Source organism: Dermacentor variabilis, chromosome 8, assembly GCF_050947875.1.
Source record: "Dermacentor variabilis isolate Ectoservices chromosome 8, ASM5094787v1, whole genome shotgun sequence".
Lineage (NCBI taxonomy): Eukaryota > Metazoa > Arthropoda > Arachnida > Ixodida > Ixodidae > Dermacentor > Dermacentor variabilis.
Genome location: NC_134575.1, coordinates 139,770,648 through 139,784,379, shown reverse-complemented (window position 1 = coordinate 139,784,379; position 13,732 = coordinate 139,770,648). Strand labels below are relative to the sequence as shown.

The following is a 13,732-nucleotide window of genomic DNA, read 5'->3' as shown; positions in this document are numbered from 1 at the left end:
AAAGTACACAACTTTGATCTCACTAGAGGCTCAATTAAGACGCGCTCACGTATCGCGTTGTTTGATTTGTCGGCCTCAACGCCAGGAAAAACTGCAGCCATGCCGACTCAAACCCCTTCAGTATGTCTCGCAGAACCGTTTCCCACATCGAAAACGCAACGTCATACCAAATAGACCGCGGTAGTACGAAAATAACCACCAGATCCGGCAGCCAAACGCCTGGCCTTCAATACGGAGCACTCGCATGCTGTTTGCCCATAAATGGCGCCACTGCCTACGCACTATGTGATATATATGATCTTTAATGAAGATACGAGTAATTACGAGGTGTCAACTCAGCAGCAAGTCATGCCCCTATTTAATCAATATAAATACATCGGCGTATAGATCAGCGACTTACACTCAAGCACTCATCAATATCATCACGAGTGGAGCAATAATTATACAGAGCACTTTGACGCCACAGTAATTGCGAGGTGGTGCGTGGAATCTGTAATGGAGCAATGGTGCCAGCGCTAACGTTGGCAACGCCTTCCTGAGCCTAAAAATGGATATCTTATGGGGGTGAAAATTAAACAAAGGTCGGTAGGCCGGTTGGCCTTCGGAGCCCACACTAAAACCCCGAATGGGCCAGTGCAGCGTGACATGGGTTGGGCCTCTTTTGAAGTCAGAGAAGCTCAGAGCAAGACTAGTTTTGAAGGAAGACTCGAGAACATCGACGAAAATAAATGGGCGACTAAAGTGCACAAGTATTTGAAAGCTGTACATACAATCGGCGTCAAATGAAAGTTGAACAGCGGAGCGCGCGGACCAAGCATAAGTGAAGATATAGTGCGCGCCGTCCAGTCATCACCATTGACAGGCGCGCGCATCCGGTTTGGCCGCACTGCGCGATCCCCCTCTAGTGAGATAATGTCGCTTCTGTTCTGCTTCTTACATTTGAAAGGGAGAAAATGAAAAAAATTGCCGACGATTACGTTACTTCCTAATGCGAAATTTGAGCGCAGCAAATAAGCTGTTTCACCTTTTCGATAGATTGAGGCAAAGAAATCGAGCAACACATGTATGCGCTATCACAGAATTTTTTTTTTATATTTCCCGTACTCCTGGATCATCTCGACGGCGGCGACGGTAAGCTTCTGCTTCGGCGGCACGCACCTCTGGATTCTGACGGCGACGGCGCTGGGCCTCTGCTCTGGCAGCTCGTTTAGCAGCAGCAGCAGCAGCAGCAGACGGAGGACTTCCATCGGTCGTCTCGCTCATGGCTCAGAAAGAACTGGCAGATAATTTCGCAGTGGCGAACGGCAGCGGCAATTTCGGCTCGGGCGGTGCACATATACAGATCCGCCGCCACCGATCTGGCTCTCTGATTGCCACCGCACAGGGCGAACGGCAGCGGGAATTTCGGCTCGGGCGGTGCACATATACAGATCCGCCGCCACCGATCTGGCTCTCTGATTGCCACCGCACAGGGGTTGCATTGGAGGAGGAGCGAAGAAAGGAATTAAGTTCGAGCCGGCGCTTTGACAACCGGAGACTCGCAGGAAGAGGGGGGAGGGGGGCGGCGTGTACACCCTGCGGCAAACGATGGGAGCAGAAGCGCGCGCAGCAAGCGGACAACACGATAACGGGAGGAGGGAAGAGATAGCAGCGACTGACTGATGCCGCTGACGCCGATACAGGGGGGGGGGGACCCTTTCCTCCTCTTTCTGAATGGCGGCGACGGTGTTCTATGCAGTCACGTTATCTTGACTCTCTAGCGGCGTCAGCGGCATCCAGCGGTATCAGTCGGTCGCTGCTAGCGCTGGGGGGATGAAAGGGGGGCGGAGCTGGTTACGAGGCCGACGACGACGCGAAACCCAGGAACGGACGCCAAAGAGCTGCGCTCTAAAATAAAAATTAAGCTAGAAGCTATTGCAGTTTACGGCGAGTCTTGTCGCACAGATCGCCGAAACCACAAGCGCTGTCGGCGTGAACAGCGGTGCGCGTTGTGCAGTTTGCACCGTCATCGCAAGGTAGATTCGCCCGCGCGGTTTGCAGCTTGCGCGCCACATTCGTTCTCTCCATCGGCAAACTTGCGCTGCGCGGTATCACTGGCAGCCGCAACGGCGGCAGGCCAGCCTCGTGCACTCGACGTCTGATTGTTGATGTGCTGGCGGAGAGGTACAAGCTGTCTTTGATCTCTCGAGATGTAAGGAACAGGGCGTCTTCCGCAGCTTGTATGACAAGTAAGTCCTTATCGCTATCGGTCACCCGCTGCCGTGTCCATGTGTCCACGGGGAAGGTTCCAGAGGCGTCCATCACGGAAGGCCTGGCAAATTCTGTTAACTGTAGGCAAACAGCGATTCGTAATCATGGCAATCTCACGCTGATGCACTGGATGCCAGTAAAGAGAAACAATTCGCGCTCTCTCTTCGGACGAAACACCCGGCATATCCAGTTCACTTGACGTTGGATCTCCGTGTTGTCTTAAGGGTGGAGAAAAAGTAGTTCTGATCGCTACAGACAGGCGAATCAGAAAGACCTATCGTTGGACATGAACTACGCCCCGGTGATATTTACTCATTCTTTGTCTCATGCACACATGCCGATAACGCTGCGACGCTGTGGTAAAAGCGAAGCGCTGCAGTTTTGGGAGTGTAACCATGTCAAACGGCCAAACGCGCTCGGCATGCCGGCCACCGTCGCGGCTGCCAGCAATACCGCGCAGCGCAAGTTTGCCGATCGAAAGAACGAATGTGGCGCGCAAGCTGCAAACCGCGCGGGCGAATCTACCTTGCCATGACAGTGCAAACTGCACGACGCGCACCGCTGTTCGCGCGGACAGCGCTTGTGGTTTCGGCGATCTGTGCGACAAGACTCGCCGTAAACTGCAATATCCTAGCTTAATTTTTATTTTTCATTTTCTCCCTTTCAAATGTAAGAACCAGAACAGAAGCGACATTATCTCACTAGAGAGGGATTGCGCAGTTCGGCCAAACCGGATGCGCGCGCCTGTCAATGGTGAAGACTGAACGGCGCGCACTATAGCTTCACTTATGCCTGGTCAGCGCGCTCCGCTGTTCAACTTTCATTTGACGCCGATAGTACATGAAAAGCGCGGACACAGAATGGAGGAAGAGGTCAAGAAAGCTGGCAACCAAGTACAGAGTAATTCTAATTGTAGATAGATAACCGCGAGTCATAAGAAAAAGTAAGAGAAACAGACAGTTAATTGGACGCAAAGAATGAAAACAAAAAGGACCAAGGTTTTTTACGAGAATGAGAAGTAAGAAATTCTAAGGGAAAATCTGTAGGATAACACAAAGTGCCTTGCTATTTGAGACTGGAGCCGGTTTTCTAAAGACAAAACATACCGGAAAAATTTTCGCTACAAGATGAGGCATGTATACCCTTCAGACAAAATCCGGAGACCTATCAGAACATCTAAATAAAATGCGAAGTGATTATCCCTGTGAGACACGTAAGTAACGCGCCACTTTCAGTAGCGTTTGCATTTAAAGTGGACAGGAGCATCCACTGGTCTGCAGTAAAGATAAGCAACAGGCGTTTGAAGTGTTGGTGAAAAAAGCCGGGAAGAGATTCATACTACTGGATTCGTAAATAGCATAGGCAGCTGAATAAGGTAGAAGGAAAAGATGGGGAAGTATACAATAATGCCAGCATACTTGAATATATTGCCGCGAATTAAGCTGCCCACTACGAGTCCCGATCGGCAGAAGTCATCTTCCCACTACAGGCACCGATCGCCAGAGAGAAGACGACAAAGGGCGCAGTTGTGCCCCGTGGCCTTTTTGGTTGTCGGCCATCATAAAAGGAAGGCTGTTCTCTTTCGGCAAGCCCGTCTTAGTTATCTTCGTGACAATATCAAGCAGACTAGGTGACGATTTGTCACCACCGCGTTTCAAAGTGGATACCAATAAATTATAATCACGACAGCGGCGCCCAATAAACAAAGGTGTATACTGCGCACAGCTCCACTAACGAGGTACTAACCCGATAGCGTTAAGCGCCCCGTGTCCCAGAAAACCCTGTGTCTGCGTCCCGCGTCGGGCGTCGTTTCGGCAAAGATCATTCCGAACCACGCAGAAAAACCGTAAAGTACCACTTACACACAAACTATAGGCGTGATAGCGTTAAACTAAGAAACTCAAACACAAACCTGTTTTGGCGCGAAAGCGTTTTTCAGCTGCCGTTTGAGGTCCGTCTTTCCAGGAGCGGCGCGGAACCCTCGGTTGCTTGCCCACCGTCACAAAAAGAACCACAAATGTCGCATTCGCGCATATCGTTCACCGCCAGCGTTTGCCAGTGATCATTACGGCTACATAAGTTGCACTTGCCGGGAAGCGCGAGATACAGTCAGGGATCTTTGAATACTATCGCGTTCCACTCATAAAGGCGAAGCTTAAGCTATAGCTGTCTCCAGAGTTTTCTGTAAATGTCGCACGGACAATATATAACGCTCTATTTACTCACTCTGCCGACAGGTAGATTGGTCCGCTTTCCACGCGCTTGTCGTAGTCGTACTCGGTGACCAGAGTGTACGACTTTCCAGCTTCCAGCGGGGTCTCGAGTGCCGCGATGAGGAAGGGGTCGCTCTTGCTCAGAGTCGTGATGTTTACTTCCCTCAACTCATCGCCCGACGCGGCGGGAACTTCCAGCACTGATATCCCAACCAAGTTGATGGTGCTTGCCTTGGACTTCAGGATCAGCTTAGAGGTCGCCTTGAGGACCTCGAGTGACGTTTCCGCTCTGCCGGTGACTTTCATCGCCTCGTAGGTCAGGTTTTCACCTTGGAGCGAGAAGAAAAATAAAATAGGGAGAAAGGGCGAGAGGGCACAGTAGGTATCACACCAATGTTCATATTCCTACGTCGCCGTGACAGTCGGTCATTTCACGAACAGTCGCAGGCACCAGCAAGTTTGTTGTTTCAAGCTGCAGATAGAATTTGTGTAATATATAAATACCTTCGATGGTTTTACGGGGTTACACTTGTAGCTACCTTGTACAAGGCACTGGGTAAATCAAACCCTCCGTCGTTGCTCAGTGGCTATGGTGTTGGGCTGCTGAGCACGAGGTCGCGGGATCGAATCTCGGCCACGGCGACCGCAATTAGATGGGGGCGAAATGCGAAAACACCCGTGTACTTAGATTTAGGTGCACGTTAAAGAAGCCCAGGTGGTCGTAATTTCCGGAGTCCTCCACTACGGCGTGCCTCATAATCAGAAAGTGGTTTTGGCACGTAAAACCCCATAGTTTAATGTTTTGGGTAAATCGAGTCGTGAACAATTCTGTAAATTCTTTGTCTTCGAAGTACACATTCGAAAGAAACGAAGAAAAAAAAACAATCCAGGTGTTCGCGTACCGCTGAAGTTCTAGTTTCGAAAATGCACCTAAAATAATAAATAATAAAATAACTAAAAAATAAACCTAAAATACAGGTGGTAATAAACGTTATCACATTACGGATATCTCTGAAAGAAAAAAAAACGCTTTTGAATCAACCATGTAGCCATTGCACAGAACTGCGCTTTTCACCGTTCCTATTCTTCACGAGGCTATATATTTTTGTAAACGTAAATATACGTAACTAGTAGTGATCGATAGATGAAAAAGCTGCTTTCCATTTAAGAGTATTCTTCGCTTGCATGGTGAGTATTTGCAACGCTTAACAGATCGTATTACTCACGACGGCACACCTACAGAGCTGGGCAGCCTTGCCTAGAACGCCGCTGGGGCCCCGCGGAGCAAGGCAGCGCCGGCTAACGTCAGCCGCTGGATTCGAGATAGGTGTTCACTGAGCATGCGCTGCAAAAGACCCGGGTGTCTGCTCTTCTTCGTTCCGGTTCCCACCTTGCGCGTTCGCTTCCCGCCGTCAGGGCCGCGGTGCATGACTGTGTGGCGTTAATGTCGCGCTGCCTCGGTGCCGTGCTTTAGGCCTGCAACGAGGCGGCCAGGCAAGCGGTGCGTTTGGCTGCAAAAACGACGCAGCCGACGGATGGTCCTGCTCTGCTCAGCCGGATCTCTGGCGGAGCCACGGCAGTTCGTTGCTGCCAAGAGCGCTTCACGCACAGTCGCCTTCTCTCGTTGCACAGCTGCGTGCGTATCCCACCGCAGTGGATGCACTGGTCCGAGGTAGCGAGCGGAAGGCGTGAAGCTAATTTCATCGGCCGCTCAGAATGCCGACGGTTTTCCGTCAGTTTCGTCATGCACGCTATCGAGGTGCGAAGACGCTAGAGGCAACGCTGCCGCTGGCGTATTTCATTGCTCCAGCATTGTGACAGGGCTGGTGTTTCCCTGGACGCAGTCCTTACTGCGCCGTGTCACGCCACGTCGCCTCCGCATATTGTCACAATAGCACGTGAGGAGCTCCAACGCAACGCGAGACATTGGCGTAGCTCTCAATGCATGCATGCAATGCATAGCATTGACAGCGACATCAATGTTTCGTTTTCCCTGAATGCACAGCCTTCCGTGAAAGCTGCCATTTTACTTTTCTTTTTTTACAGCGCAGCGGTTAATGTGATTAGAGGCGTCCAAATCTTTAACATGCCCGTTTTCATGCTTTTTGTGAAAAGTCCATGCCGCTAACGAAATACATATTTTGAGAATATGTGGGAAACCTTAGCGGTAGTTTGCAGGCAGATATTTAGGTGAATGTGTCAATTAATGGTTAAATGAAAACTGATCAGCTCCACCTTATTTTCAGCCCACTTATAGGCATTTCTAAACGCTTACAAAGGTTCCCTACACCACTGAGAGGTTAAACCACGGAATAAGCTGGGAAAATGAGTGTTTCCGAGGACTTAACAGTCAACGTTTTAGTAGCGAACGAGGAATATCTTGTCGACATCGCAAGAACTGCGTGTGTTGCGACAGCGTTTGCCGCAACTTTTAGCGTTTGCTCAAACTAAGATTTTACAATTATTTAGGAGAGTGCTCCTGTCGCCGTAAATCAGTTATACGCCAGGGGAACCGTGGGAGTACAGCGATGTTTTCTTTTTAACTCGAATGCATTAAATGTTGAATTACGCAAAAATCCGTTGCATGCAGTGACAGAAAGGTAGTACCAAAAATGCCCGACGGCGCAACGAGTAAAAGCTCGTCGAAAATGCTTGTATTGAGGCCGAATTTCTCAGGCAGGTTGCTGTAAACAAAGTAAATTTATGACATTGAAAAAGAAATCTAAATTGCTGTCTGGGTGGGTATAGGACCCGGGCGTGGGAGTTGCTATACGAGCCCGCTTCCCCAACGTCCCGGCGGCTCCACCTTTCTGGTTCACTAAAGGTGTGCGTGCATCACACGTTAATGTGCGTTACTGTGTTTAAGCACTGATGTCCAAATGAACGCTGCTCAACGGTCCTTCGGGTTGTAAATACCCAACGGGCAAGCGAGCGCGTTGAGACGCGTGGCGCGTTTTCGTTGCCCAGCCGCGGTTAGAACGCACGCGTGAGCTTCCGCACGCAACGAATGTGTGGGGAAAAAATATTTAATCATAGCGCTTATTTGCCATTCATATACGTGAGCAATATTAAGTGTCAGCGCCAAATTTACTGCCATGTCATATGGCCACTAAACTTCACAAATTTTTCAACGAAGGACATAGCTTCTTACGGGGAAACATTGCAATGAATCGAGACAGGAAAGACGGAGAGTACAGGCGCTGACTACGAGCAAAGCTCAAGTTCACAGCATTTTAAGGTGGGGCGCTCTCTCGTGGTAGTGGCCGGACTACAGAGGTGGGATTGTGTTGTCTTTTGGAGGGAGGTTCCTTTTATGCGAAGCATACTAGCCGCACAACCACGCTCTTCCTTGCTGCGCCGCGCGCGTCCGCGTAGCAACCATATGACGTCATAACAGCTGCAAAAGCGGAGGCTCAGCTCGTGCGCTCGCCTGCGGTCGCACAGATGGCACTGCGGCCTAACTCCGGCTAGGGCACTGACGTCACAACAGCTGCAAGCCGGGCTCAACTCTTGCAAGATGGGCTGGGTGGGAATCGAACCAGGGTCTCCGGAGTGTGAGACGGAGACGCTACCACTGAGCCGCGAGTACGATGCTTCAAAGCGGTACAAAAGCGCCTCTAGTGAATGCGGTATTGCCTTAGAAACGAGCTGTTTCTAAGGCTCAGCCGTGCGTCGCTTGCTCAGGCGCACATTTCGTTGCCGCGCCGAACGCTGCGTTGCTCGACGCTCACCGCGTCCAATGCGGGGCGCGTAGTCGCCCCTGCGCCGTAGCCCATTGTCTTACACCCCTTGGCGGGTCGACGGGAACGCTGTCGCGTTCCACTCTTGAAGGCGAAGCAGAGTAACGCATGAGTTGCTTCTTCGTCTAGCCGAACCGAATATAGCTAAGCAACAGCAGTTCACCACGCTAAACAGTGGTTCAACAACTAAAATAAAGGCTAGTATGCTTCGCATCCTGGGCTTAACCTTAGGATGCGAAGCATACTAGCCTTTATTTTAGTTGTTGAACCACTGTTTAGCCTGGTGAACTGCTGTTGCTTGGCTATATTTGGTTCGGCTAGACGAAGAAACAACTCATGCGTTACTCTGCTTCGCCTTCAAGAGTGGAACGCGACAGCGTTCCCGTCGACCCGCCAAGGGGTGTAAGACAATGGGCTACGGCGCAGGGGCGACTAGGCGCCCCGCATTGGACGCGGTGAGCGTCGAGCAACGCAGCGTTCGGCGCGGCAACGAAATGTGCGCCTGAGCAAGCGACGCACGCCTAAGCCTTAGAAACAGGTCGTTTCTAAGGCAACACCGCATTCACTAGAGGCGCTTTTGTACCGCTTTGAAGCAGCGTACTCGTGGTAGCGTCTCCGTCTCACACTCCGGAGACCCTGGTTCGATTCCCACTGAGCCCATCTTGCAAGAGTTGAGCCCGGCTTGCAGCTGTTGTGACGTCAGTGCCCTAGCGGGAGTTAGGCCGCAGTACCATCTGTGCGACCGCAGGCGAGCGCACGAGCTGAGCCTCCGCTTTTGCAGCTGTTATGACGTCATATGGTTGCTACGCGGCCGCGCGCGGCGCAGCAAGGAAGAGCGTGGTTGTGCGGCTAGTATGCTTCGCATAAAAATTAAATTATTGTGTTTAGTGTGCCAAAACCACTTTCTGATTATGAAGCACGCCGTAGTGGTGGACTCCGGAAATTTAGACCACCTGGGGTTCCTTAACGGGCACCTAAATCTAAGTACACGGGTGTTCTCGCATTTCGCCCCCATGGAAATGCGGCCGCCGCGGCCGGTATTTGATCCCGCGACCTCGTGCTCAGCAGCCCAACACCATAGCCACTGAGCAACCACGGCGGGTTTTTTTTATCCCCCTTATAGCATTTCATTCGTAAACGTGACAGAATGTGTAGATGTCGAGCTGTCGCGTTCAATCATGTACTAGTAAGCAAAGTAACCCCAGAAGACTGCACCGGGAATGAAGCTCTCACCCGTCAATGCGATCGTGACGTCGTAGTGCTTCGGTTTGACGTCCCCCGGCAGATCCCCAGCATAACGTTCGGTGCCTGGCTTCGGCAATGGGCGCTGAGACGGCATGGCAGTCGTGGCCTCTGCCGTACTCTCGTCATCCTGGGGGCCGCTCCCTTCGTGCTCCGAGGTGGCTTCCGTCGCCAGGGCGACGGCGGTGGTGGCGGCGGTGGTGGTGGTGGTGGTGGTGGGTGTACGTGGTCGCGTTCCGAGGTCCACGGTCCGCGATACCGTCTCCTTCCGGACGACCCGCGGACCGCGGCTGACGTAGCGGATGAATAATCCGAGGCAGAACAGCAATGCGATGAGCGCGATCAGCACCATCATCGCGTCGAACAAGCGGTCGTGGCGACGGCGACGCTTCGGTTGCGCCTCCTTCTGCAGCCTCTGCTGTGAGCCCGCCGCGTCATGCGGGGAGAACGGTGCAAGAACAACGGCTCAGTCAATTTCGCCTTCCTATCGCGCAACGCGAGACGCACATCTCTAGGCATTCCCTCGAGGAGGGTATTTGTCAAAGGTTTTCGAAGGCGCTCAACACGAACAACGGAAACGCCGCCCCAACCTATACGCCGCGGACATTTCTCTTCAAGCAGCCTTGATTTTTGCTGAACACTGCTCGACCGTACATTGTTTCGTTATTATTCGTAAGGCTTCAAGGCAGCATTGATGTCATAAAAACTTTACATATAAACAAATACTAATGAACTGAACCCTACCAAGCTACTTGGAGTCAGAGGCACATTCATATAAAAATGCCATTTATTTTAGTTTAAAAATATTTACTCGGTCGTTATTTAATAATTGGTTTTCTAATCTACCCATAAATGTATCTTTGCTCGAGCCTGTAATAAATTTAATTATAGTATATGAATTTACTTTTCAGTTGGGCTGCTGAGCACGAGGTCGCCGGATCGAATCCCGGCCACGGCGGCCGCATCTCGATGGGGGCGAAATGCGAAAACACCCGTGTACTTAGATTTAGGTGCACGTTAAAGAACCCCAGGTGGTCGAAATTTCCGGAGTCCTCCACTACGGCGTGCCTCATAATCAGAAAGTGGTTTTGGCACGTTAAACCCCATAAATTAATTAATTAATTACTTTTCAGGGTGTAAATTAGAAATCTGAAGCATATATTTGAGTGCTTGAAAAATGATACGTTCGGTTCTGTGGTTTTCTTCGCCCGCATTTATGTTAAATGAGACACCTCGTCCTATTACATATGGTTTCCTCGAACAAATCTAACACAAAGTAGCAAAAGCCTCAAAAATAATCGTCAAGCATTCAAACTGGGACGCTACTTTGCTGTTACTCATGGGAAAATCACCAGTTGGCATCGAAATGTGCGACGCACACTTTTCTTAAAGCCAACATGATTAAAGTATGCGACGATGCACTTGTAGCAAACGCGACGTTCCCCAATTTATGTGATCGAGCAAAAATTCGACTCAAATTTCGGTGTTCTGGAAACTACGTCGAGCGCAGCCGCAAACGCCACGGTCCCCGTCCCACCATTCGACACATCATGCGCACAGTGGCCCTGTGCATGCAATACTGTGCATACTGTGCAATACTGTGCATGCAACAGGCCACGCGTAGACACAACTATCAGGTAAACGATGCCGCTCCTTCTCTGTGACTTCACAATTGCCTTCACAACCTAGCCTAACCTAACTGAACCTAACCTAACCTTAAGTCCTGCAGCTTCAGCCTTGAAGCGAATATTTCAATTGGGAACATTTTTCAATCAGAGAATAATATCGTTTTCGGCTGGAATCTTAAAACGCACTTCTGTAATGCAAAACGATCAGTAACCGTTAGCGGAGAACTGGTCAGCCCGAAAAGAGCGCGAAAAAAGAAGTTGTCAAAGGTTCTGCTATATCACCGCTAGATGTCGCGCATATTGACATCCTGTAGTCGGCACTGTTTACATGGTTGTCACTGCAGCTACGTATAATGGTGTTTGAATTGGAAGACTCGAGCATGGTCCCTCATATAGCTCTGCGCGAGCATTGTACACAACGACCCAAGCCCGTGAAAACGCACTTGAATTTCGGAACATCATGCAGACATATCGGCGATGTGATATAGGTGCAATTTTAAAGCTGCGATTAATTTGCGGCAGTAGTGATATAAATAGTTAGTCCGAATGCACGCCAGTAGACTGTTGATAGAATGCGTTACCTAGCGTTTATGCTCTAACCCATAAACAATTTTGCGACAATTGTGCAATTCAATAAACTGGTCTCCTATGATTGCCTTAGCTCGTCTTCATACGTATATGTACGTTCTTCACCGTTCTGTAGGAGCAAGCGACGTAATAGACAAACGCGAGTTTCATGGCATGTCGGTCAATAAAGCCGATACGAACGAGGCATACAACGCCGCAAAACTATAAGGACGAAGCGTGAACTTTTGTTGGACACACGAATAAAAGCCAGGTCACGGCCATTCACCAGGCAGCGTTGTTAATTAGGGCCTCTTTGAAAAAAAAAGATGTGCCGTCTCTTTCGACAGTCACCTCGGACCCGACAAAATTTAAGTTAGTAATTAATCGGAAAGCGCTACCTTAGCAAAATTGTTGCACCTAAATACAAGACAAGCCAGAATCGGTATGTTGCTAATTGTCTTTACATTTTTTTTGACCTGTGCAGTTAGCTGTAGGTGCGCTCACAGTCAACGCTGGAGGGCCGATGTCCTTTAAGTGCAAGAAAGCACGCCGTGAAGCGATCGCTGTCAAAAATAATTTTACCACAGAGACATTTCTGTTTCTTCGTTCAAATTACACCCACTTATCACAACGGAAGAAACATCCCGCCTAAGGTGCCGTCTAATGAATGGCAATTCTCGCATTGATGAAATTTATTTTTTTAGCACGTACTAACACGGAGATTAAGGTTGGCGCAAGGTTAGGTTAGGTCAGGTTAGGTCAAAAACAACCTGTGGCACATTCTATTAGAAGGAAATCTTACTTAAGCTTCCGGATTGGGTGCGCCAATTATAAAGGTCTAACCCAGACTCGGAATTCCCGACGAGTGTACGTTTCGATTGGCACACTAGTGTAAGGCTGAAATGACAAGCCTTTACGCGGGATGTGGCAGTACCGCCGCGCGGCACCTGTGCGTCGTGCCAATTGCGGGAGGGCAGCGTAGTGCGCATAGCATAGTCCTTGCCAAATAAGGCCGCAAATATGCGTATTTCCGCCATACGCACGAGGATGCTGGACGCAGTACGGTCCAAGCCCGCATTGAAAGCCCTCTTGCGCTAAAAAAAAAGAAAAAAAACTTGCCGTCGAAACCATAGTGACTGGTCGCTACAGTTTTCACAACCGGATAAGTACACTCGAACAACTGTCGCGTTCCTGTCAGAAGCTCTTCGGGAAAATAATAAGGCGATAAGTGCGCGCCAACTGAACATGCAAAGACGGGGGCTAAATGTTCAGTTGGCGCGCACTTATCACCTTATTATTAGCGTTCTTACGGCTCGAATGTATGGAAATACTTTACTGACAAAAAAGATCACCTGAGGCTCACCAAAATATTAGCCCGTTCCTCTGCAGACAAGACCCGGTTCATGGTTGACTTTCGGCGAAAGGCGCAGCACCGGGACGGCAGTCTCGACCGTCTTGGACGACTTGGAGCTGCACGCAGGCTACACGTCAAGCGCGAACGTCAGGGAGCAGCTAGGCTGGTAGCGAGGTCAGGCAGGGGCAGTAGAGACGTCGTTCTCAAGGCGGTTGCAAGCTGCAAATGGCGATATACGAATTCAGCCAGCGGGTGCTAAAGTCGCGAGCTGGGGCGAGATACGAGACCACGCGCGTTGGTGCCGCGAGACGATCTTGGCGTCTTCTTCTCTGCTTACCAGAACGGAGCACTCGACATCACGGCGCGACAATTTTACAGCGAAGCTAAATGTGGCTACCAATATCTGTCCGTAAGTTGTGCGGAGAAACTATTAGCATCAGTAATGCCTCGAGCGTCGTCATTTTCCACAGCTGGCTCGTTGGTGCCCTTCGGCGCAACCGCGGGAACTACTCTCGCGCCGCTGATGACGCTGATGATGATCATGATTATGAACCTCTGTCACGGTTCGTCTTCTTCCACAGCTGGCTCCGCGTTCGGTCGTCATTCCAGTGTAGAATTTCACTTCTGCCGTCGTAAAGAGGAGGCCGCGTTCACGGGGTTAGGAGCCGTTGCTTAAGAGGGTATGAGCCATTCATTGTAGCTTAGAAGGGTGATAGCTTGAGCTAGTTGCACTAGTTC

At 50.2% G+C, this 13,732-nt stretch overlaps 1 protein-coding gene across 5 annotated transcripts in view; it reads right to left on the bottom strand.

The window, feature by feature from the left end:
- LOC142590620 (uncharacterized) overlaps positions 1 to 13,312 on the bottom strand; it is a 328,406-nt gene extending 315,094 nt beyond the window's left edge. For all 5 annotated transcript variants that reach the window (XM_075702951.1, XM_075702953.1, XM_075702954.1 and 2 more), the window contains exons 1-3: positions 13,004 to 13,312; positions 9,437 to 9,863; positions 4,477 to 4,792 (exon numbers count right to left, since the gene is read on the bottom strand). In XM_075702951.1, the coding sequence (XP_075559066.1) occupies positions 4,477 to 4,792; positions 9,437 to 9,863; positions 13,004 to 13,045 (785 nt within the window). In that variant the 5' untranslated portion in view covers positions 13,046 to 13,312. The remainder of the gene's footprint in view (positions 1 to 4,476; positions 4,793 to 9,436; positions 9,864 to 13,003) is intronic.
- Between the last annotated feature and the right edge of the window lie 420 nt (positions 13,313 to 13,732).